General features: G+C 47.7%; 4 protein-coding genes across 5 annotated transcripts in view; all 4 read left to right on the top strand.

The window, feature by feature from the left end:
• The window catches only part of LOC102929471 (zinc finger protein 436), a 44,894-nt gene continuing 21,333 nt past the window's right edge, over positions 1 to 23,561 (top strand). Inside the window, exons 1-5 of the mRNA XM_037913563.2 lie at positions 1 to 59; positions 8,368 to 8,494; positions 8,834 to 8,947; positions 13,865 to 14,750; positions 22,617 to 22,704. Coding sequence (XP_037769491.1) covers positions 8,368 to 8,494; positions 8,834 to 8,947; positions 13,865 to 14,750; positions 22,617 to 22,704 — 1,215 coding nt within the window. The 5' untranslated portion in view covers positions 1 to 59. The remainder of the gene's footprint in view (positions 60 to 8,367; positions 8,495 to 8,833; positions 8,948 to 13,864; positions 14,751 to 22,616; positions 22,705 to 23,561) is intronic.
• LOC102947012 (E3 ubiquitin-protein ligase TRIM58) overlaps positions 19,932 to 23,561 on the top strand; it is a 188,699-nt gene continuing 185,069 nt past the window's right edge. The window contains exon 1 of the mRNA XM_043528813.1: positions 19,932 to 19,971. The gene's annotated coding sequence lies outside the window, so the exon portion shown is untranslated. The remainder of the gene's footprint in view (positions 19,972 to 23,561) is intronic.
• The window catches only part of LOC114020077 (zinc finger protein 239), a 479,276-nt gene continuing 475,650 nt past the window's right edge, over positions 19,936 to 23,561 (top strand). For both annotated transcript variants that reach the window (XM_043528858.1, XM_037913612.2), the window contains exon 1: positions 19,936 to 19,971. The gene's annotated coding sequence lies outside the window, so the exon portion shown is untranslated. The remainder of the gene's footprint in view (positions 19,972 to 23,561) is intronic.
• LOC122462963 (zinc finger protein 501-like) overlaps positions 19,945 to 23,561 on the top strand; it is a 293,402-nt gene continuing 289,785 nt past the window's right edge. The window contains exon 1 of the mRNA XM_043528761.1: positions 19,945 to 19,971. The gene's annotated coding sequence lies outside the window, so the exon portion shown is untranslated. The remainder of the gene's footprint in view (positions 19,972 to 23,561) is intronic.

Here is a 23,561-nt window from a genome sequence, read left to right on the forward strand (position 1 = left end):
ATTGTGACATCACCCCAAGGGCCGGGGAAGGGAAATGGCTGCAAGTGGACTCAGCTCAGGTAGTGGATTATCAGGGGGTTGTGTGGGTGGTAGGGGGGCTTTGCCTGAATGTGTGGTGGGAAGGGAAGGGGAGGGAGCAGGACATACAGGGGGGAGACCAGTAAATGAAATTCCTGCTGGAAGCCTTTAATGTCAGGAGATGGGCCTGAATATCACCAGCTTTTAAGCAATAAAATACCCCCCACACATTTCAGTCGCCTGTCCCTACTCCCCTCCCCGGCATGCATCTCCCCGCTCTCCTCCCCCCCCCACACACATCCAGCATCCTCCTCAGTGTGCTGCCTGTGCCTTCACCAGTGTGCCTCTGTGGCACTCTTTACCTCAAGGTAGCACCCTGGCACCCCCATATTCACCGCTGTGATATGAGTATGATATGTTTTGTACAAAGTATGCCTTGTAAGATATCATTTTAAAAGCCTTAATCTGTTGAACGTTAATACCCTGTTGGATTGTATGTGCTAGCATTGTATGTGAGGTATTGCCATATGTGTTACTGAAATATGTTGTGAGGTTGGGATCACCCATAATCAGCCTTTCAGTTACAACAAAGGAGTAGCCATCAATACCCAGGAGGTTAATCACTCTTCAACACATGATTCCATAGCCCAGAGAAGGCACGTACACCATAGTGGAAAACTAATCCACATTACAGCAAATATATTTCCAGCAAGCTGGAAGAAAGTATAAAAGAGATGCAGTGACATCATCACTTGACTCCTTCCCCCCCCCCCCCCCATCCCCATCTCAACACCTGGAAGCATGGCTGAAAGACAAAGGCTTTGAACTGAGGAAGTTTGGCCCCAGGCTGGAAGGCTAGTCCCAGCCAATGTACTGAGGACCTGTAACCTGCTTTCACCATCTGTCAGAATGAGAAAAGCTGTTTGATACAACTCTTGCTTTGACTAAAAGTTTAGGATTTAGAATGCATGTTTACTTTTTATTTTCTTAAGTTAATTATATCTGACCTTTATGCCTACTACTTATAATCACTTACAACCTCTCTGTAGTTAATAGACTTATTTTAATGTTTTATCCTTACCAGTGTGTGTGTCTAAAATTCTTGGGAAATCTCAGATTACAAAAGCTGGTGCATTTCCACTTTCCTTTGATAAAGTGGCAAACTAGGTAATGAACTTACACTGACCAGGCTTCTGACCAGTGCAAGACAGTACAGTTGTTGTACTTAAAGTACTGCACAGGATCTTTTCAGGGAGAATAAGGCAAAACACCACATTCATTGGTAATACATGTATCAATCAACACTGTATCATTGCATGAGTGTAATATATATCGTATGCATCTCACATACACACACAAACACTCCGTCTTGTTGTTGTTACCAACTAGTTGCTCCCCTTAACTTCACTTGCCAGATGAGTTAGATGGGGGAGGGGTTGAGCCAGGCTTCTGTCGATCTGGATCGATGCTCAGATGTTGACAAGACAAAACCCAGGGTCCTCTGCAAGACACCTCACGTTTATAGCAGCTTCCCTCTCATGCAAATCTATACCAGATTCAAAATCTGTATCTGTGTCCGTTAGTCCTTTGTGCTGCTTCCTTCTGGATGTTGTCCCAGTGCTGTTCAAAGAGGGTGTTTTCAAAAGAAATTGCTTGCTTCTAACCCCCAAAGCCACCAATATATCTGCTCTTCTTTAGTGAGCCCACTTGACAAGTTTTATTGTTCTTGGATCTGGCTTCCATCCCCTCTCCAACTGTTGCAGTTATCTGGAGGTACTTGCCTTCCACACCTTTACTCATTCACACCTCGTTCATTCAACAGGGCAATTGATTAAAAGGGGTGTGGGGGGGGAAATCTTGTTCTACGCCTAGTAAAAAGACATTTTTTTAACATTATACCAAGGCTCAATACAAAGTTTTCTATATAAGGATCTGTCAGGGTTCCCTCCCCACTCTGAACTTTAGGGTACAGATGTGGGGACCCGCATGAAATGCCCCCATTCTAATTTCACAGAGGTGCTTCTTTTACCTTTTTTCTTTGTAATAAAGTTCTGGGTTTTTTTTAAGAATCTGATTTTAGTGATTTTAGTGTCGTAAAAAAACCAAGGCTGGTCTGTGCTCATCTTGTTTATTCTCAAGCCTCCCCAGGAAAGGGGGGTGTAAGGCTTGGGAGGGTATTTTGGAGGAATAGGACTCCAAGTGGTCTTTTCCCTGATTCTTTGTTAAATCACTTGATGGAGGCAGCATTTACCTAATCCAAGGTACAAGGGAGAATTTGTCCCTTGGGGAAGTTTTAACCAAAGCTGATAGAAATAAGCTTAGGGGGTCTTTCATGCGGGTCCCCACATCTGTACCCTAAACTTCAGAGTGGGGAGGGAACCCTGACAGGATCTGAGACAAAGTTGTATGAAAATAAAGGCATAATACAAAGTCATATGAAAGTTATGTGAAGATGCTTAATGCAGAGATTTATCTACACAGTCGGGGATGCAAGACTGCGGAGCTGGGGGGAATTGGGTGGAGTCTCTCTATTTACTTTATAAATCCATTAGTAACCCTTTAAATCACTAAAAGAAAAGGAGTACTTGTGGCACCTTAGAGACTAACCAATTTATTTGCACATAAGCTTTGGTTCATGAGTGGCTGGGAGATTGTTCATGCAACACAGTTGAGTATGTTCCTGACTGTGGATGTCGGTGTAAGTGCAGTGCCTGTCAGATGTTTGTAGCTTGACATCAGTATCACAGAGTGAGAGGCGGTCCAGGTTGGTGGAACAGAGGGCTCATCAGTCGCACAGTCCAGCATGTACTCTAGGGACCCTGTCACAGCCTCTCAAATTATGCCTCCCACGTCCCCAGCACTCTCCTCAGTCTGCTACTAGAGAAATTCTCCAGCCTCCATTTTATCTGCCTCACCTCTATTTCAGAACAGACAAGAGCTGCTCCACCCTATGCTGCCAATTTTAAGCATGCTCGGTACTGAGATAGGGTGAAAAATTCAGCTAATTGGCAGAAAGTCCATAATTTCTAAGATGGTGCCCTGGCAAAGAGCCGGATATGAGTGTGTGTATATGGACAGAATCACACCTCTGAGGTAAAGAGTCGTAGTGAGCATGTGCAAAATTAGTAGCTTCTGAGCATGTGTAGTATGGGGTGAGGAAGCAGGTCTATTAGCTGATCAGCCGGCTGGTTACAGCTCACTCATATCAGTTAAAACTTGTCCTAAACATCAGAGCTGTCAATCAGAGCTCTGAAGTGAGCTGTAGCTCACGAAAGCTTATGCTCAAATAAATTGGTTAGTCTCTAAGGTGCCACAAGTACTCCTTTTCTTTTAGTGATTTAAAGGGTTACTAATGGATTTATAAAGTAAGCCTGCTATTCTTTTAATTATAGTAGAGTATAAGCATAAAATTGTGTTACTGACTGCAATTTAACTATGTAAACTTTGAAGCAATTTAAGAACTGCTGTCAGCAATTTGTTACACACTGGCCATTTGTAGCAAAGTGCTTCGCTTAGAATAATTTAAATTGTGTGCTATTACAGTTTCAATGCTTCGTAGTTTGTAGTAAAGGATTTGTGTTTATTTTCTATTTCTAGATTAGATTGTAGTAGGGATTATTAGTTTAATAAAAAGATACGTTGTTGTTTGGGAAAGCATATGGCCCGTGTCAATTACTTTTTCTGAAGGTTATATCTGTGTCCTTTAGTGTTTTCCTTAACAACCCTGGAAATGTATACCTTGGGGAGGACAGATTAAGGGACCAATAGCCGGTCATTTACCTAGGGGCACACACAACCTATTTTGGGGTATAGAATACCAGGGTTGGAAGGGCCTCAGGAGGTCATCTAGTCCAACCCCCTGCTCAAAGCAGGACCAATCCCCAATTTTTGGCCCAGATCCCAAATGACCCCCTCAAGGATTGAGCTCACAACCCTGGGTTTAGCAAGCCAATGCTCAAACCACTGAGCAATTCCACCTGCTGCCTGTTCCCTCTCTTCCCCAGTGTGTCTCTGAACCTCTACGCCTGCAGCACCTTCCTCAGCTTGCTACCCACCTCCCCCCACAAGTAAATTCCCCCGCCTCCTCTTCATTTTGCCTCCCATATCATAGAATATCAGGGTTGGAAGGGACCTCAGGAGGTCATCTAGTCCAACCCCCTGCTCAAAGCAGGACCAATCCCCAACTAAATCATCCCAGCCAGGGCTTTGTCAAGCCTGACCTTAAAAACCTCTAAGGAAGGAGATTCCACCACCTCCCTAGGTAACCCATTCCAGTGCTTCACCACCCTCCTAGTGAAAAAGTTTTTCCTAATATCCAACCTAAACCTCCCCCACTGCCACTTGAGACCATTGCTCCTTGTTCTGTCATCTGGTACCACTGAGAACAATCTAGATCCACCCTCTTTGGAACCCCCTTTCAGGTAGTTGAAAGCAGCTATCAAATCCCCCCTCATTCTTCTCTTCTGCAGACTAAATAATCCCTGTTCCCTGGGCCTCTCATAAGTCATGTGCTCCAGCCCCCTAATCATTTTTGTTGCCCTCCCCTGAACTCTTTCCAATTTTTCCACATCCTTCTTTTAGTGTGGGGCCCAAAACTGGATGCAGTACTCCAGATGAGGCCTCACCAATGCTGAATAGAGGGGAATGATCACGTTCCTTGATCTGCTGGCAATGTCCCTACTTATACATCCCAAAATGCCATTGGCCTTCTTGGCAACTAGGGCACACTGCTGACTCATATCCAGCTTCTTGTCCGCTGTAACCACTAGGTCCTTTTCTGCAGTACTGCTGCCTAGCCACTCGGTCCCTAGTCTGTAGCAATGCATGGGATTCTTCCTTCCTAAGTGCAGGACTCTGCACTTGTCCTTGTTGAACCTCATCAGATTTCTTTTGGCCCAATCCTCTAATTTGTCTAGGTTCCTCTGTATCCCTCTGTATCCTGTCCCTACCCTCCAGCATATTTACCACTCCTCCCTGTCTCCTGCTGATTATCCCGCCCCCGCACACACACATCCCCCTGGGGCCTCTTCCAGCTACCTCCTGCCAGTCCCCCACAACACACACATCCCTGTGCACCATCAAGGCTCAGTCTGCCTCCTCACCTCCCACTCATCCCCCATGCATCCTCCTGTCCAATCCTTGGTCTGCCCCCACCCCTTCACAAACACATTCCCCTGTGACCTCCTTTGTCTGCCTCCTGCCCCCACTCAGTAGCCCAGACCACCAAGGGGTCCCACCCTTTTGTAATGGCCTCAGTGCCTCCAAGAACAAGTGTCTGGGCTCCAGCCATGAGCTCTGCCCAGCGAGTCCAAAGGAGCCAGACTCCTGGGCAGAAACCTGCCCACTCTGCAGGGCCCAAGGCACCTCAGCCAGGATTTGCAGTGACACCCAGCAGCCTTTTCCAAACAGAGCAGGGTTTATTAGCCTGCTGGGACCCAGCATGGGGAAGCCCACGAGGTTAGCAGAGAGAAGCAAAGGTTAAGCCATAGCCCATCTTGGCCAAGCCAGTGCAGTCAGCCAGCCAGCCAAGCTGTGATGCATTCCATTACTGGCTCTGTTTCTTTGGGTGTGTCTATGCAGCAACTAGACACCCGCAGCTGGCCCATGCCAGCTGACTCGGGCTCATGGGCCTTGGGCTGTCGAGCAGTTTCATTGCTGTGTAGACATCTGGGCTTGAGCCTGGGCTCTAGGACTCTGTGAGGTGGGAGAGTCCCAGAGCTGGGGCTCCAGCCCGATCCCGGAAATCTACACAGCAATGAAACAGACCCTTAGCCAAAGCCCCGTGAGCTTAAATCGACTGGCACAGGCGAGTAGTGGGTTTCTGTTTGCTGTGTAGACATACTCTCTGTCAGTCCAAGGCGAGAGCTCTGTCTCTCCAGAAGGCAGCACCTAACCCGGCCACCTGACACCTTTCCCCTTTGTTCTCTAGCTGGGGCCTCGGCTCAGCTTCCCATCCCAGCCATGGGGGGAAATCCCCTTCCTCTGGGTCGTTGGTTGCCAGGGGTGAGTGTCCCAGCCCCGGGGGCTCCCACTGTCTTTTTGGATTCTCCATTGATGTGGGGGTTGGTTTCCAGCCAGCTCTTTAGTGATCAGTCATTCCACCCTAGACAGCGAGGTTGAACCCCCTCTCTGGCCCCGCATGTCTTCTCTGCTGCTCCAGGAATAGCGTTAACCCTCCTGCACCCACTGGGTAGCAATGTAAAGCAGAGAGGGAAACTGAGGCACGCACAGGGGAGTCATGAAAATATTACAGAAAATTCCCAGTTGGTCATACCTCCCGCAATGCGCATCCCTCTTTGTCCTCCTCAGCCTGCCCCCCGCCCCCCACCATGACCCTGCACAGTCCTTGGTTAAGCTCCTCTCCCCACACACACATCCACCAGCACCCTTTTCATTCTATCCCACATATCTCCCTTTTCCCCCCTCAGACTGACTCCCTGTTGTCCCCTGCATCCCTCCTCAGTTTACCAGCCCCAATGTGCATTACTAAGGACCCTCCTCTGCATCCTGCCCCTCCACACATGCCCCCTGTGACCTTCCCAGTCTGCCCAGCTCCCTCCCACACACAGTGCATCCACCTGCTTCTTCCTGTCCCCACCTCTAGCACCACACATTCCCATTTTTTCTCATAGCTATGTACACAGTCTGCCAACCCCAGAGCCCCAACCATGTCTCCCCAAGAAAGCCTGGCTTCAGCCTCCCTGAAAACAATGGGAGCGGGTGGCCACCTTCACTAGGTGCAGCCAGGGTTGTGAGTTCAATCCTTGAGGGGGCCATTGACGGATCTGGGGCAAAAATAAGGGACAGTACTTGGTCCGGTCCTGCTTTGAGCAGGAGGTTGGACTAGGGGACCTCCTGAGGTCCCTTCCAAACCTGATATTCTATGATAGGGTCCAGAGTGACCTAGACAAATTGGAGGATTGGGCCAAAAGAAATCTGATGAGGTTCAACAAGGACAAGTGCAGAGTCCTGCACTTAGGAAGGAAGAATGCCATGCACCACTACAGGTTGGGGAGAGACTGGCTAAGCAGCAGTTCTGCAGAAAAAGACCTGGGGATTACAGTGGATAAGAAGCTGGATATGAGTCAGCACTGTGCCCTTGTTGCCAAGACGGCCAATGGCATATTGGGCTGTATTAGTAGGAGCATTGCCAGCAGCTTGAGGGAAGTGATTATTCCCCTCTATTCGGCACTGGTGAGGCCACACTTGGAGTATTGTGTCCAGTTTTGGTCCCCCCACTACAGAAGGGATGTGAACAAATTGGAAAGAGTCCAGTGGAGGGCAATGAAAATGATTAGGGGGCTGGGGCACATGACTTATGAGGAGAGGCTGAGGGAACTGGGGTTATTTAGTCCGGAGAAGAGAAGAGTGAGGGGGGATTTGATAGCAGCTTTCAACTACCTGAAGGGGGTTCCAAAGAGGATGGAGCTAGGCTGTTCTCAGTGGTGGCAGATGACAGAACAAGAAGTAATGGTCTCAAGTTGCAGTGTGGGTGGTCTAGGTTGGAGGTTTTTAAGGTCAGTCTTGACAAAGCCCTGGCTGGGATAATTTAGTTGGGGATTGGTCCTGCTTTGAGCAGGGGGTTGGACTAGATGACCTCCTGAGGTCCCTTCCAACCCTGATATTCTATGATTCTATGATATTAGGAAACACTGTTTCACTAGTAGAAGCACTGGAATGGGTTACCTGGGGGGCTGGGGGTGGAGTCTCCATCCTTAGAGATTTTTAAGGCCTGGTTTTTAAGAGATTTAGTTGGTGTTAGTCCTGCTTTGAGCAGGTGGTTGGACTAGATGACCTCCTGAGGTCTCTTCCAACACTAATATTCTATGATTCTATGGATATTTAATCTGGATGCAGGGGAATGGACTAGATGACCTTGTGAGGTCCCCTCTAGTGCTACGATTCTATGATGCTATGAAAACAATGGGAGCTGGTGGCCACCTTCACTAGGGGCAGCCTGCCTTCCACATGCCAAAGGGTAGGGCAGTGGTGGCCATCTTGAGTAAGGGCATTTTAGCTTCAGGCCCCGCCCCCCCCAACAGGAGAAGGTGGCCATTTTGAAAAAGGGAAAATGTGCGATTTCACTGCCAGGAATGGTGCGATCGTGAGAAATTTTTCAAATCCTAGATAAACACTGTGAGATCCATGATAAAATCAGTAGCTCTGGTCATTGCGGTTGCATCACAGTAACAGCATGATTTTCATCTAATCTTTCCAAAATCCCCCCCCGAGGAATCTTCCTGCTCTCTGTGGCCGAGGGGGATGTTCCCAGCTCTTTCTGCAACTGAGCCTGGGGGGCGGTGGCTGGGGCAGCAGGTTCTGAGTGGGGGACTCTTGTTGTTGATACAGATGCCCGTGACCTTCGAGGAGGTGGTTGTGTATTTCTCTGAGGGGGAATGGGCACTGTTGGACCTGGGTCAGAGAGCTCTGTACAGGGACGTCATGCAGGAGAATTACAGGAATGTGACCTCGCTGGGTAAGGATTCCTGTGCCTTCGGTGTTAGAAACTGGGCATCTTTGAAGTGCCCAGGTTGCCTTCTGCTCAGGTTTCAGAGGGATCAGCTCCTTAGTCCCAGGCTCAGCAGGGTTGGGAAAGTGTAAAGAGGTTGCACAGTGATGCTGTGCCAGAGTCATAAAATCCCCCAATATGTGGAGATCCTTGAATCCCCTTCTGCCCTCCCCAAAGGGTCTCCAGGAACACTTTCCCATCCCTTTGGTGTATACAAGGGCATCCACCCACACAGCACATCTGGAAACAGCTGTCTCAGAAGAACAGTAAAACTCTGATCTCATTTAGTTTCTTTTCCCGGAGCAGGTTTTCCAATTCCCAAGCCCAGCGTGATCTCCCAGCTGGACCGAGGGGAAGAGCTGTGGGTCCCTGATCTCCAGGGGTCCCAGGCTAGAGAGATCCAGAGAAACATTCCCAGAGGTGAGAGATTGGTTAAACGCATGTGGAAACCATCCCTCATTGACTTAAAGTGCTGAGATTCCCACGCAGGCCCCTTGAGCTCCTCCAGTTCTAATTTATTGCCCCCAGGTCAGGATTGTGCCTAGCAGGTGTTGTGTCCTCCTGGTAGATGTAGTTCATGGCTTTCCACGCATCCTGACTGACACCTGGCAGTAGCTCCCTGCCCCCTGAGCGTTCAGATGGGATGTGGAGGAAGAATTGGGTGTTCTCCTTCCAGGTGTGTGAATGCTTAGTGATCTGTAGCCAGAGAGCTTCCCCTGGTGGTACCTGGTCAGTTTGCCGTGCATGTCCTCGTGTATCCACCCCAGCAGCCTCACAGCTCCTTCTCACCACCAGTCTCTGCTGGTCGGAGCTCTCCATTAGCTGTTGTTCACGGATTCCCTTTTTTTCTTCTGAGTAAACCTTTTCTCCATATAAATAGTTCTAGTAGCTTCTTCTTTAGCCATGTTTTTCCCTCCAGATATTTGTTTATTTCTTATTTTATGAAGCTTTTGTTCTTGTTTTTCTCTGGGGCTCTTTTACTTGGTACCAGAGGGCTTGGTTATGCCAAAGTCTCCTGGAGTTCAGCACTGTCTCACTTGCAGGGTGTCTGATCCACTGAATGACCCTCACACTCATTGTTTATTTTGCCTCACTGAGGGGCACATGAGAGACAAGTGCTCTATTTGTAGATCTTTCAAGAGGAGAACACAAAAATCTAGGGACATAAGAGTAAAATATTACCATATGGAGCGTGCTGTGCATCCCTTCTCAGACCTCAGTTGTCTGGAGTCCAGTGCTTTGTCCTAGGACAGGAGTTCTCCTGTGGATCTTTCTCACTCACCTCATGGCTTGAAGTCAGACAGACACAAGGGAAGAGGAATTGTTCCCCTTCTCCCACCATGTCTTGTAAGAGCTGTAAGTTAGTCTCAGGGTAAGACTTGACTTATAAATCAACGAGCTTTTCTTCTTCAGAATCAGACTCTGGGAACTGAAAAGCCTCAGCAGAGTCCTCATGGGAACTGTCAGGTTACAGCACAAGTAGAGACTAGGTGCTCCCCAGTACCAACAGTGAAATCAGGGCAGGAAGTACAGCCATTGACTCCAGGACCAGTGCAGGTGTCCTTGAGAATGGCTCTGACAATTTATTAGAATCATGAACTTCTGCCAAAATATTATTGAGATGTCATGAGATTTGCTCTGTTGGTCCCGGATTCCCCTTGGCTGCTACAAGACCCAACTCTGACTACTCATAGGCTACAGCCTTTATTACAGCCAGAGCAGCCCTCAGCACTGGCTAGAATGTCTGTAGGACCGATACCATCAGCCATGGCGTCCTCTGTACCTTTGAAGCCTCCAGTATTGGTTTCTTGTACACAGATGGTTCTGATAGGACTCAAGTCATCAGTATTGACGTTTAAACGTTCTGCCGACAGGCACAGCTCCAGAGGCTGTACTCCGGTGATTCCTCCTAGTATCACACCACTGGTGGCAACTGACTGCCCATATTAATCATTGGATTCAGAAGAAGAACCTTATACTTCTTACTCTAGAGGGAGATCTAGATTCTCTCCATTACATTCTTCAGTGACAAAATAGAGCATTCGATGGAGATGATACCACAAAGGTAGATTTAGACATAGATCTCCATGATCTTGCAGATGAACCCCGTATCATACGGGTACATGCAATAGCTGGACTGGAACCCATGCAGCATCCCTCCAGTCTCTAGGCTGGCTTCTCCAGACTGTTTTCAAAGAAGTTTTGTGTGGGTGGGAGTTGAGTTCGGGGTAAGACTCACGTTATACCTCAAACTAGCTGTGCTGTGAAGACATGCTCTGTAGATAAGATTAGTTATTTCTTTCACAAGTCTTTTCTCAAGTTGCGAAGCCAACACACCCTAAGAGTAGAATTTAGTATTGTCTCTTCCAGGGATTCTCCCTTTGAGCCAATGGCTTTTTGTCCTCTTCAGTACTTATCTTAGGGTGGCCATTCGCGTGCTCCCAGAATATGGGACATTCCGGTATGTCCCAAAACATCATGAGCCTGTCCCTGCTGACATGACCCCATGCCCACCAGAGTGACTTTTCATGCATGGTGTGTGTGAGCTCATGCCACATGGGGGGTGGAATTTTTAAGAGCCCGCCGCCCTGCCCCCACCAGCATGACCTTATGTCTAAGGTCATGCTGTCAGGGGCAGAACAACACCCTCTTCAGAATGGCATCCCCCATCTGGTACTGGACAAAACCAGTTTTGGCTGAGTACTGGATGGGAACACACCCGAGAAAAACAGGACTGTCTGGTTTAATACCAGACGAGTGGCCTGCCTAATTTATCAGTTACGGTCGCCTTTCCAGTGGCAGTTGCTTCCACTAGAAGGGTTTGGAAACCACAAGCATGAATTTCATACCCCTTCCCCCACCTCTCTTTCCACTATTTTTATGAAGATAAAGTTGCTTTAAGGCCTCATCCAACATTCTTTATCGAAGGTGGTTACCGATTTCTCTCTCAACCAAACCATCTTTTTACCTCCCTTTTCCCCCAAGCCACATTCATGTAAGCTTGAGGAAAAACAGCATTTGCTGGATGTCTGCTATGCCCTTGCCTTTTATCTGGACAGGACAAAACAGTTTCAGTCTTTGCCTCAATTCTTTGTTTCCTGCGTGAAGAGAATGAAAGGGCAGGAGGTTCTCTTATGGTGCATTTCTTGATGGATCACCTCTCATATCACTACAAGTTATGATGTTGCAAAGTTAAAACTACCTTCCAACTGACTGAATGTTCGGCAGCTTTTTTAAAGCATATTTCGATCCCAGATATCTGCAGGGCAGTGACCTGGTCTTCAATTCACACTGTTCCCAAGCACTGTGCCACTTCAGCCACTTCCAGAGACTGTGCTAGCTTTGGAAAGGCTGGTCTGCAGTGGCTTTGCAGATAGACTCTGAACCCTCCTCCATAGAACACTGCTTGGGGGTCACCTGAAGTGGAATAGACACATGGAATCACTCAAAGATAAAAAAATTAGATATCCATGTGACCCGGGGTGCCTAGGGCAGCCCACACTGAAAATGCCAAAGTCAGGGCAGGCTGCGAAGAAGAGAGCAGATTCTCCCCAATCTAGTGGTTAACATACTGTAGGTAGATTCACCAACCAGTCACAAACTGTGCTCCTGATCCCCCACACTAGTTATCAAGAAGATTAAAAAAAAAAAAGCAGCCATCACACAGCCCCTTTTTAGCCACTCCAGTCTCTGGCTCCCAGTCAGCAAAGTCCTGTAAAGTGAGAAGTTACTTAAAACTCTATTCACTATAAAAAATGTTCTTCTGATTCCCTAAGGGCCAGCCACGTTACCAGATCAATAATTTTATTAAGATAATGTTGAAATAAGCAACGGTACAGAGTTCAAGCATAGAAGTTTCTGGTTGTCAGGGGATAAGGTACAGATTATCAAGGAGTACAAAATGCGATTTAGGAGCTGGTGGAACAAGGATCACATAATAATGTGCAATCTCCCCGACTGGGGGGAGAAAGTTTAACCGGTCAGAGTACAGACATCGAGATATGGGGTAAGTTATCCACACAACGGCTATGTTCAGTATGCTGGGTACAGTGAGTGGATACGGGGGTGGGGATGGGTCTACCCTCATTGGTGGGGTATGGATCTTACCCAAAATACCACGCTGCCAGCCAATCCTTTAGTATCTAAAACTAAAGATTTATTAGAAAAGAAAAGAACAATAAGAGAGTTGTTAAATGGTCAATACAAAGAGATACTATATGACTTCTGATGCCACATGTTAGGGTCCTAGCAACACTGGTGTGTTTACTGGCTCAGAAGTTCCTCTGGAACACATCCAAAACCTGAATGAGTCTATCAGTCAAAACTTTATTTTGTAGAGAAGTTACTCCAGAGGTGAGGAGCAGGACTGAAGACAAAATGGAGGTGATGCAGCTGCCTTTTTCTATTCTTTGCCATGTGGCTTGTACATCTTTTGTCCCAAACACAAAGTCAAAGCACATGGGCATGGAAAGGTACTTGGAGTCCCCTGTCCATAGGCATGTCCCTACATGTCGTGCTGACTCATAGGTGTAGCCCCTGCCTTCTCTCAATGGGTCCATAGTACAGCTGATTGCCCTTGATAGGCCAGTAAGCAGGCTGGATAGTGCTGATACCAGTCTGTCTGGGGGTGTCACCCAGATACACAACACAAGTTGAGCTATCACTATACCACATGTATTTATAACTCACGATGCAAAGATGAGACATACATGGAAACAAGCTTATCCTATTTAGCAAATCATAACTTTTCCACTGATACCTTACATGGCGTATCTGATAAATGATTCATTGCAATTTTGTAATACTGGTATCGATAATATTATAAGTGGTCACCCATAATCCATATAGCGTCACAACCGGTACTGGTTGTTTTCTAGGACGTGTTGCACATGTCTATTCCACCACCCGCCCTCCTCCCTTCTGCTTCAGAGTCCATTATGTTAGGATGCTGGTGCAAATGAACTGAGATGATGCCCTGGGCAGATCTGCCCTTCATTCCCTCAGCTGGATGCATGAAGACATGCATGGCACATATACCACTACCGTAAACTCTCTGAATACAGTGTCATGCACACCCCTAAAGTGGAATAGACGTGAAGTGAAATAGACATGCGCAACATCTTGAAAAACAGCAAATACAGTAAAGGTTGGTAGCTGATTTTTGTCTTCTCTCTTTCTTCCAGGGAAGGGTTTGTGTGGGATTCAACACCTGATTTGTCTGTCTTCCCAACAGTTATTTTGGATTGTTTCCCCACTTTCCCGTTCCCCTTTTCTCACCTTCCCTTCCTCCTGGCACAGGGACTGACTCCTGTGCGGATTCTCTCTCTGTCCCAACAGGTGATGAGATGGTGAGTGAGAGCAGTGAAGAGAATCCTTGTCCGGCAGGTCCTGAGCAAATGGAACCAAAGGGGATGTTGCTGGGAAGGTGTGAAGGGGATGATTCTCAGATTCCTGGGCAAGGACAAGCCCAAGAAACACAATGCAGACCAGAGAAGCAGCAGGGAAGCCCCCTAGAGAAGACAGTGGGTGAATCCACTTGCCAAGGGGGAGTTTTGGAAGAACCTAATGAGGCCATGATCCAGCCGAGAACCTGCACTAAGGAGAAGCGATTCGAATGTGCTGAGTGCAGGAAACGCTTTAGTTGTAAAGAACACCTTGTTAGACATCTGAGAGTCCACACGGGAGAGACCCCCTATCACTGCCCTGAGTGTGGGAAACAATTCAATGACCAATCAATCCTTATTAGACATCAGAGAACCCATACAGGAGAGAGACCCTATAAGTGCCCCAACTGCAAAAAATGCTTCAGTCAGAGGTCAGGCCTTATTACACATCAGACAGTCCACACAGGAGAGAAATGCCATAAATGTCCTGACTGTGGACAAACCTTCACTCAGAGAGGGCATGTCACTAGACATCGGAGGACTCACACGGGCGAGAGACCCTTTGGATGCCCAGAGTGTGGAAAAAAGTTTGCTTCCACCTCTGACCTTATTATACATCAGAGAATCCACACAGGAGAGAAACCCTACAACTGCCCCGACTGCGGGAAAAGCTTCAGTCACAGCCATCACCTTACTGACCATCGGGGAATCCACACAGGAGAGAGACCCTATACCTGCCCTGACTGTGGGGAAAGCTTCAAAAGTAAATCTGGTTTCAAAGTCCATTGGAGAAGGCACACGGGAGAGTGCCCCTATCAATGTTCCGTCTGTGGGGAAAGGTACAAAACCAGGAACTCTCTAACGTGTCACATGAAACACCACACAGAATAGTGCCAGCCACTTCCCCTCCTCTCTCTGCATCTGTAGAGATAGGAAGAACCATGAGGATAATAAACTCCCAGTGCCCTAGGGAGTCAAGTGGCACCACTATTTACATGTGTGCTGTGTGTCTCAGGAGGACGGAGGCACAAGGAGAGTGACATTATTATTATTATTATTGTATTGCATTATTCTCTGACACTCTCACATCCCATCCCAGCTCCCTCTGTCATGAGGAGGCTTTTACTGAGCCGAAGAGTTTACCTGGATTTCCCGATCCCTATTTCAGGCAGGAGCTCGTTCACATTGTTGCACACTGGGATTATTCTGTAAATTGCTGCCCCGAGAGGCATTTTCTCCCTGTTTCTGCATGGTGGGGAAGAGCAGAGATCTGATATTTCTGGAAAGTTGGATGTCAGTGGATTGTTTATTATTCATTGAATTATTTTCTCAATATTGCTCAGTTGTTGGGGTTTTCCCCCCACAAATAAGTTTTATTTACATTTCTGGAAAATCCCATTTTCCTGGGCAGCCTGGGAATGTCATTGGTTCTTGAGCTCTGGGAGGGAGAGAGGCCAAGTGTCCCAAACTGGGTGAGCTGTCTCCCTCTGAAGAAATCACTCATTACCCCATATTCCATCCTTTCACTAATTTCTCTGCCCATCCAGCTTTGGAAGCTGGAGCGTAGGCACATCTGTGTCTTTGCTTTTGCAGCTTTGACGGCCTCTGGGCTCTATCCTTGGGTCTTCCCTTCCCCTCTACAAGGGGTTTAATGGGGGCAGGAGAGAAACATCCTCAGAGGCAGAATCCAGGAGCCCTGGCTGGGTGTGAGCCCCAGAGGACACCCACAGCTAGAGATGATGGATAGAGGGACATTTCCAGATGGACAGCAGCCCGTCTCCTTCTCCCCAGCAGCATCTCCAGCATCTGTCCCACCTGCTCTGTGCCCAGCTCAGTGAGGAATCCAGTAACTCCAGGGCAGAATTGTGACATTTCCCATGGGCATAGAGCAGCTGCAGGGCTCTCAGAGCCCTTGGCCAGACTCCATCCCAGGTGTTTGCTTTCCATCGGGTGCCTGGATTCTACCCCCACTTCCCTGGGAATGTCTGTGATGCTGTAGCTCCCTGTTGTGGTGCCTGAATCTCTGTCTCGGGGAGAACCCCTGGTTCCCCAACACTTTGCTGTCCTGTTCTCTCTCATCCCCCTCAGTTGTATTGCACCCTGGAGCCATCCAGCTCCTGCCCTAGGGCTCTGATCACAACCCAAGCCCTGGACCTGTCCTAGAGGGCAGTGAACAAATGCAGCCACCAGCCAGAACATCCCATGTGTTTGTTACTGACTGAAACAACCAGCCCAGGTGTCTCAGTTCAGGTGTTCATGAAAGCCCTGGGGCATCGTCTGAGCTGGAGGGAAACAGACCAGCCCTGCCGGTGATGGGGAATGGCTCTGGGAGCCCTTGGGGAGAAAGGCCCCAGAGTTGGAAAAGCCAGCGGGGGTTGGGGAAGGCCATAAGGGCAGATAATCCCTATAGTAGTTGGGGATTGGTCCTGCTTTGAGCAGGGGGTTGGACTAGATGACCTTCTGAGGTCCCTTCCAACCCTGATTTCTATGATTCAGTGGTTCAGGAAAGGCTGGACTAACTGTTTGAGAGGGGGAGGGTGTTGGGGTTGGAGAGATGGCAAAGCTGGGTAGGTGGGGGTGAGAATAATTTGCCATGCAGAGACCAGAGGGGGAGCAAACACGGACCGCACAAATGAGTGAGGGAGACTGACAAGAAGCCATGAGTGGGAGCGATCGACGCAGGAGTTTGCCATGTGACAAAGCAGCAGCAAAGGCCAGTGTGATTCTCAGGGTTGTGTAGGCAGAGGTGTGCCCACATCATGGAGCAGGGAGGGGAGAGTCACTCTCTGCAGAGCTCTGGGGACACCCCCTTGGGAGCCTGGACCCAGCCTGGCTGTCCAGGGCCCTGAACTGCAGGGGTCCTGATATTCCTGTTTCATGGCTCTCATTCTGGGGGGATTTCTTAAGGAAAAAGGACTGTGCCCAAAGATCTCCTTGGAGGGGAAAGTTGCATGTCTTGGCTTGAGCTTCAGGGGCTCTCGTGTGGGTCTGTAGAGAACTGAGAATCTCCCAGGGGTTTGCCAGTTCAAATTGTAATTTATCTGTAATTTACCATAATGCTCAAGAAATAAGCACACATTTTAGATCGACACCACTACAAGAGATAAAATACACAGTTTCTACCCTATTCCGCAATACAGATTACACTTAGAAAGACCCAATAAAACAATAAAATACAACTACAAAAATGAATATGTGGATCCATTTAGTCCATAAAGAAAATTAATTTCACCCAGTTCTTTTCCTATTTTGTCTCTGTTTTGACCCAGCAAATAGAGCAACTACCCGTATCACTGACACGGTGTCGCTGCATCCCCAATGTTTTTTTTAAAAAAGGAGTACTTGTGGCACCTTAGAGACTAACCAATTTATTTGAGCATAAGCTTTCGTGAGCTACAGCTCACTTCATCGGATGCATTCTGTGGAAAGTGTAGAAGATCTTTTTATATACACACACAAAGCATGAAAAAATACCTCCCCCCCCCCCCCACTCTCCTGCTGGTAATAGCTTATCTAAAGTGGTCACTCTCCTTACAATGTGTATGATAATCAAGTTGGGCCATTTCCAGCACAAATCCAGGTTTTCTCACCTCCCCCCCCTCCCCCCACAAGCTCACTCTCCTGCTGGTAATAGCTTATCTAAAGTGACCACTCTCCTTACAATGTGTATGATAATCAAGGTGGGCCATTTCCAGCACAAATCCAGGGTTTAACAAGAACGTCTGGGGGGTGGGGTAGGAAAGAACAAGGGGAAATAGGCTACCTTGCGTAATGACTTAGCCACTCCCAGTCTCTATTCAACCCTAAGTTAATTGTATCCAATTTGCAAATGAATTCCAATTCAGCAGTTTCTCGCTGGAGTCTGGATTTGAAGTTTTTTTGTTGTAAAATAGCGACTTTCATGTCTGTAATCGCGTGACTAGAGAGATTGAAGTGTTCTCCGACTGGTTTATGAATGTTATAATTCTTGACATCTGATTTGTGTCCATTTATTCTTTTACGTAGAGACTGTCCAGTTTGACCAATGTACATGGCAGAGGGGCATTGCTGGCACATGATGGCATATATCACATTGGTGGATGTGCAGGTGAACGAGCCTCTGATAGTGTGGCTGATGTTATTAGGCCCTGTGATGGTGTCCCCTGAATAGATATGTGGGCACAGTTGGCAACGGGCTTTGTTGCAAGGATAGGTTCCTGGGTTAGTGGTTCTGTTGTGTGGTATGTGGTTGCTGGTGAGTATTTGCTTCAGGTTGGGGGGCTGTCTGTAGGCAAGGACTGGCCTGTCTCCCAAGATTTGTGAGAGTGTTGAGTCATCCTTCAGGATAGGTTGTAGATCCTTAATAATGCGTTGGAGGGGTTTTAGTTGGGGGCTGAAGGTGACGGCTAGTGGCGTTCTGTTATTTTCTTTGTTAGGCCTGTCCTGTAGTAGGTGACTTCTGGGAACTCTTCTGGCTCTATCAATCTGTTTCTTCACTTCCGCAGGTGGGTATTGTAGTTGTAAGAATGCTTGATAGAGATCTTGTAGGTGTCTGTCTCTGTCTGAGGGGTTGGAGCAAATGCGGTTGTATCGCAGAGCTTGGCTGTAGACGATGGATCGTGTGGTGTGGTCAGGGTGAAAGCTGGAGGCATGTAGGTAGTGCTAATAAACGATGGTCACATAAACACCACCCTATACCGGAAACCTACTGACCGCTATTCCTACCTACCTACTACAGGACAGGCCTAACAAATCATGTGCCAGCAATGCCCCTCTGCCATGTACATTGGTCAAACTGGACAGTCTCTACGTAAAAGAATAAATGGACACAAATCAGATGTCAAGAATTATAACATTCATAAACCAGTCGGAGAACACTTCAATCTCTCTGGTCACGTGATTACAGACATGAAAGTCGCTATTTTACAACAAAAAAACTTCAAATCCAGACTCCAGCGAGAAACTGCTGAATTCATTTGCAAATTGGATACAATTAACTTAGGGTTGAATAGAGACTGGAAGTGGCTAAGTCATTATGCAAGGTAGCCTATTTCCCCTTGTTTTTTCCTACCCCCCCCCCCCCCCAGACGTTCTTGTTAAACCCTGGATTTGTGCTGGAAATGGCCCATCTTGATTATCATACACATTGTAAGGAGAGTGATCACTTTAGATAAGCTATTACCAGCAGGAGAGTGGGGTGGGGGGAGGTATTTTTTCATGCTTTGTGTGTGTATATAAAAAGATCTTCTACAGTTTCCACAGAATGCATCTGATGAAGTGAGCTGTAGCTCACGAAAGCTTATGCTCAAATAAATTTGTTAGTCTCTAAGGTGCCACAAGTACTCCTTTTCTTTTTGCAAATACAGACTAACACGGCTGTTACTCTGAAACCTGTCAGTGTTCTTTTTGAGACACTGAGGCAGAAGGCAGCTGTGCCAAGGCTGGAGAGAGAGTTGTTTGTTTCCCTCCAGTGACAATGAAAATTATAATTTAATAAATAACATGGCAGATATTTACCATGGCCAGACCCGCTTGGGCATCAATGGTTAGGCCTCTTCAGTGCCAGGGTACCCCCGTCTGAGTGAGCTGACAGCATTGTCTGGAGACTTAGCTCTGAAATTACCCTTCTTAGCTTATTGTTCTTCAACAATTCTAAATAGTTCACTGATGGGACTGTTTCCAAGAACTGCTGTGGGTTGGTTTATGTTCGGCACAGGAGAAGCAGCAGCAATAAATCACACTGAGCCCCTGCTGTGCTGAATAGTCAGAGCAGCCCCCAGCCCCCTCCAGAGTTGCTGGGCAGCTGTTACCAAGCTGGGGCCGGTCCCGGTCCCGCTGATTCCTGGGGCATAGGGGAAGGTGGCTGCTTTGCTCTCTCTGCTCAGGATATCAGGGGTTGAGCTTCCTCGGTCAGACGCTGCTGCTGCTGCCTCCCTCCACTGTGAACTGGGAGCCGGGGCTGAGCCGCTGTTGCTCCGCAGCTGGGTCCGTTCAAGCCCCCACCGTGCCCAGCCCCGGGAGGGGGGGACTTTCTGCGGGGGCCGGCTCTGCCGACACCAGCCCCTGAGACGGAGCCTGCAGGTGAGGGAAGAGACCCGGGGGAAAGGGCAGGAAAGTGACTCTGCACAGGGAGGCTCAGATCTCGCAGCCCACACTGGGAATCTCAATCTACCTCAGTGGGGATTCCCCTTCATCGGTCTGGGGGGAGCTGTCAGGACGGTTAAGGGCAAAAAGTAAGATGAAAGGGAGAGAAGTAGGAGACATTATGAAACGTAGCAGATTTACCCAGCTTCGCCCAGTTCCGGGAGTAAGGGGAAGGAGCAGAGCTGGGGGCACAGGAGAGTGTGTGTATGGGGGGGGGATTTAGAGTTTTAAAAGTCTCCCCACTTTACCCATCCCCAGGGGGGTTAAACGGGGTGGGTCTATCTGAACATTTCCACCCACACCTCCTTCTTTGCCAAACATGGCACAGCCTCTGAAATGATACCTTGGAAGGATGGGGGCCCTGGGTGATTTTCCTGATCTTTGTGAAAATGACTGCTCACTAGAAAGAGCTCTAGCTGCAGTCAGGGACTGGCTTCTTATTAGTCAGCACTGGGGGACTATTTTGTGTCTCAAGAAACCCTGTTTATTTTTAAAAACCATGAGTTTCTATTTAGCACTTTTGGGGGGCTCCAGGAAAGCTTTAAAATAATTCTGGTTTGCTGGGGAGAAAAGGCCTGCCAAATTTAATCTGAAATGGGGCGGATTGGATTCTTCTTCACTGGAAGTGTTTAAACCAGGAGTGGAGGCTTTCAAACAGATTTGCTCAACCTGCAGCCCACAGGCCACTTGCGGCCCAGTCAGCACATGGCTGCGGCCCATGTGACATCCTCAGGGCCATACAGGGAGTATTGGATGCAGCCAACACAACATATTGTGGGCCATATATGCAGCCTACAATGATAGATAGGTTGAGAACCACAGCTGAGCTCAATGAGAAGCTATGTGTTCGAGCCAGGAACTACGGGGGCAAACTCTCTGGCCTACGTTATGCAGGGGGTCAGACTAGATGATTGTAGTACTTCTGATCTTAAAGTCTGTGACTCTGGAATTCCACATGCCTGTGTGAGCATGCCTCCCATCAAAGTTTTATTTATTAATATAGTTCCCTACTGGCAGAAAGGTGTGATTAGGACTTTATCAAACACATCCTGCTGCCTTTAGCCCGAGCAGGAATTGAGCTGTAGTTTGAATTAGGACGTGAGATTATGAGGATGGTGCTGTCAGAATTTTTAAAGGTGACCTGAAGAAGATGAAATAATTAGTTTTGCATCAATTTTTGCTCCTTTGTGATCAATTAAAAAGGCCTAGGAGGTTTTTTTTGTTGTTTTTAATTCCGAGGAAGAAGAAGGGATGTGAATTTTTAATCATTTTATTCAGTCAGTTTAAGCATTTTTTTTTAAATGGTTTGCTTTTGTAACATGTTAAACCTCAGATGCTTGAAGGTTCAAGATTCAGCACTTCCATCTTCACCGAGAATGGAACAAAGCTCCCGAAACACCTGGGAGCCAACCAACCACCCCACAGCAATAACGGAGAGGAGAAGACATTTTTGGAAGTCAAAAATGAAACAAATTCATTTTTTTAGGGTAGAAAAAAAGCCTGTCACAAAAAAACAAAGGACACAGAGCCCATTCATTCTTTCCTCTTCAAGTCACCTTTGAGGAACTCCAACTGCAGATTTTGCTTTTTTCTCCCTAATTCTTGCATTTTGAAATAAAATCGCCTCTGATTTTGCTCCTTTCCCCTCTAGTTATTAATTATTCATACAGAATCCTGTACAGAGGGAAGAGCCATGTCCCCCATTGAGACTCCCCAGTTTGCCCTATCCCAGCTAGTGACCCCCAGCCAAACCCAGCCCCCCAACCACCAGCTGCCAATCACCTGTCCTTCCCCCACTGCTTCCCTCTCCCAACTGCCATGGGACCTTCCGGCTCCATCCCCCCTCCCTGCCCCTGTTAACGTGGCATTGCCCAGGGTTCCCTGCTGCCCATGTCAAGGCCAGGACAACCAGCAGTTTTTATTGAATATTGATATAAAATCCCCTCAGATTTGCCCCCTCTTCCTTCTGTTTATCAAATATCTCTATAAAATCCTATCAGAACTTGCCCATTTTTTCCCCTAATTGTTCAAAATATTCTGAATTTCCTTTCATCTCTCCGATTATTGCATATTTATAGAAAAAGACCCTTACATTTTCTTCCCACTCTCACCCTCCCTCCTTTAAGTGGCTGGAACTGCTGGGTTTGAAGGGAAAGCAACTGCCCTGGTTCCTTTGCCCAATTTGGGGAGCCAGACAGGAGGGAGGGGTTAAAACTTCCAAATGATCCACTTTCCCCACATGCATGAGAATCCAGATGTTTCCCTTTCACATCAATGCACACAGATGTTTGCTGGTGGTGGGGGGGAAGGTAGGGTTATTAACGGTGCCGTGTAAGGTCTAGGAGGCCTCAACTTCCCCGTCCTTGTTTTCAGGGCTGGGAATGAGTACGTGGTGGGAGAGGTCAGGAAACTGTTGGCTTTAGTGACTGTGACCAGCTAGTGTCACTGTGCTTGTCTCATTGCAGAGGGTTTCAGAGTATTTGATGTGACAGCAATGAGACGGGGATGGACATAGGAGTTTGGGAATTGTGGTATGAGATGGACTAACACCCCTTCTGAATCTTCCCCAATTTCCCTGACAGGCTGCAGAATAATGTCACTGTTTTGATCCAGATTGTCCCATCCTCCAGGGGACAGGGAAAAGAAACGTCTGCAATGGAACCGGCTCAGGTAGGAGATTCTCCGAAAGCTCCTGGTGGGTTCAGGTTGCCTGGTGGTATCTCGGGTCCAGAATGTTGAGTTCAGCAACACAAACTTCTGAAAACCAGGAAATACAGTTAAGTTACATGCCCATGTAACCTTAACTCTGCCCCCTGGCGCTGGTAATAGCCACTGGGAATTATCTGCTTGCACTCCAGCTACATTTCACTGTGCTAGGTGTATATGTACTAAATGGTAGAAGATTAAATGGAGCAGCTTGATAAAGCTGTGATTGTGATATGAGGTGATCTGGGAAGACTGTGCCTCTCTGGGGCAGGAATATGTGTGAGCCTCTCTCCCTGAACCCGGTGCTGTGGTAGTAGTGGGTCACAGGGTCTGCTTGCCAGTGGATCGTAGGCAGGTAGGTGGGAGCTGACTATGGGCTGTGAGTTTATGAGCAGGGATTTTATGGGCACAATGGGGCATTGCTCAAAGAGGGCAGAGTGAAGGATGTGTGGACATTGATCTTCATTCTGTATCTCCTGGTTTTCACATGTTTGAGTTTTGCTAAGCTGGCCAGTCAGGAAGAGCAGGATGTACCACCAAGCAGCCTTAGCGCTGCATTAATGAAGGGGTTTTGCCCGTGAATAAAGACCAGGCTAGTAGAAAGGAATGTACAGTGTCCTTTGGTGAGTGGGGAATGTCACCATTGTAGGAACACACAGGGCACACACTTATGGGGATGGGTAAAGTGGAAGGAATGGAGGGAGAGGGGTTTGGCAGTTCTGTCCCTCCCACCCTCCTCCTTTATCCTACCCTGGCTCCCCTCTCCCAAGCTACCCCCCTCCACCATGTTCCCCACAGTCTCTTCTGCCCACCTGCCCCTA

Source organism: Chelonia mydas, chromosome 14 (genome assembly GCF_015237465.2).
Source record: "Chelonia mydas isolate rCheMyd1 chromosome 14, rCheMyd1.pri.v2, whole genome shotgun sequence".
Taxonomy (NCBI): Eukaryota; Metazoa; Chordata; order Testudines; family Cheloniidae; genus Chelonia; species Chelonia mydas.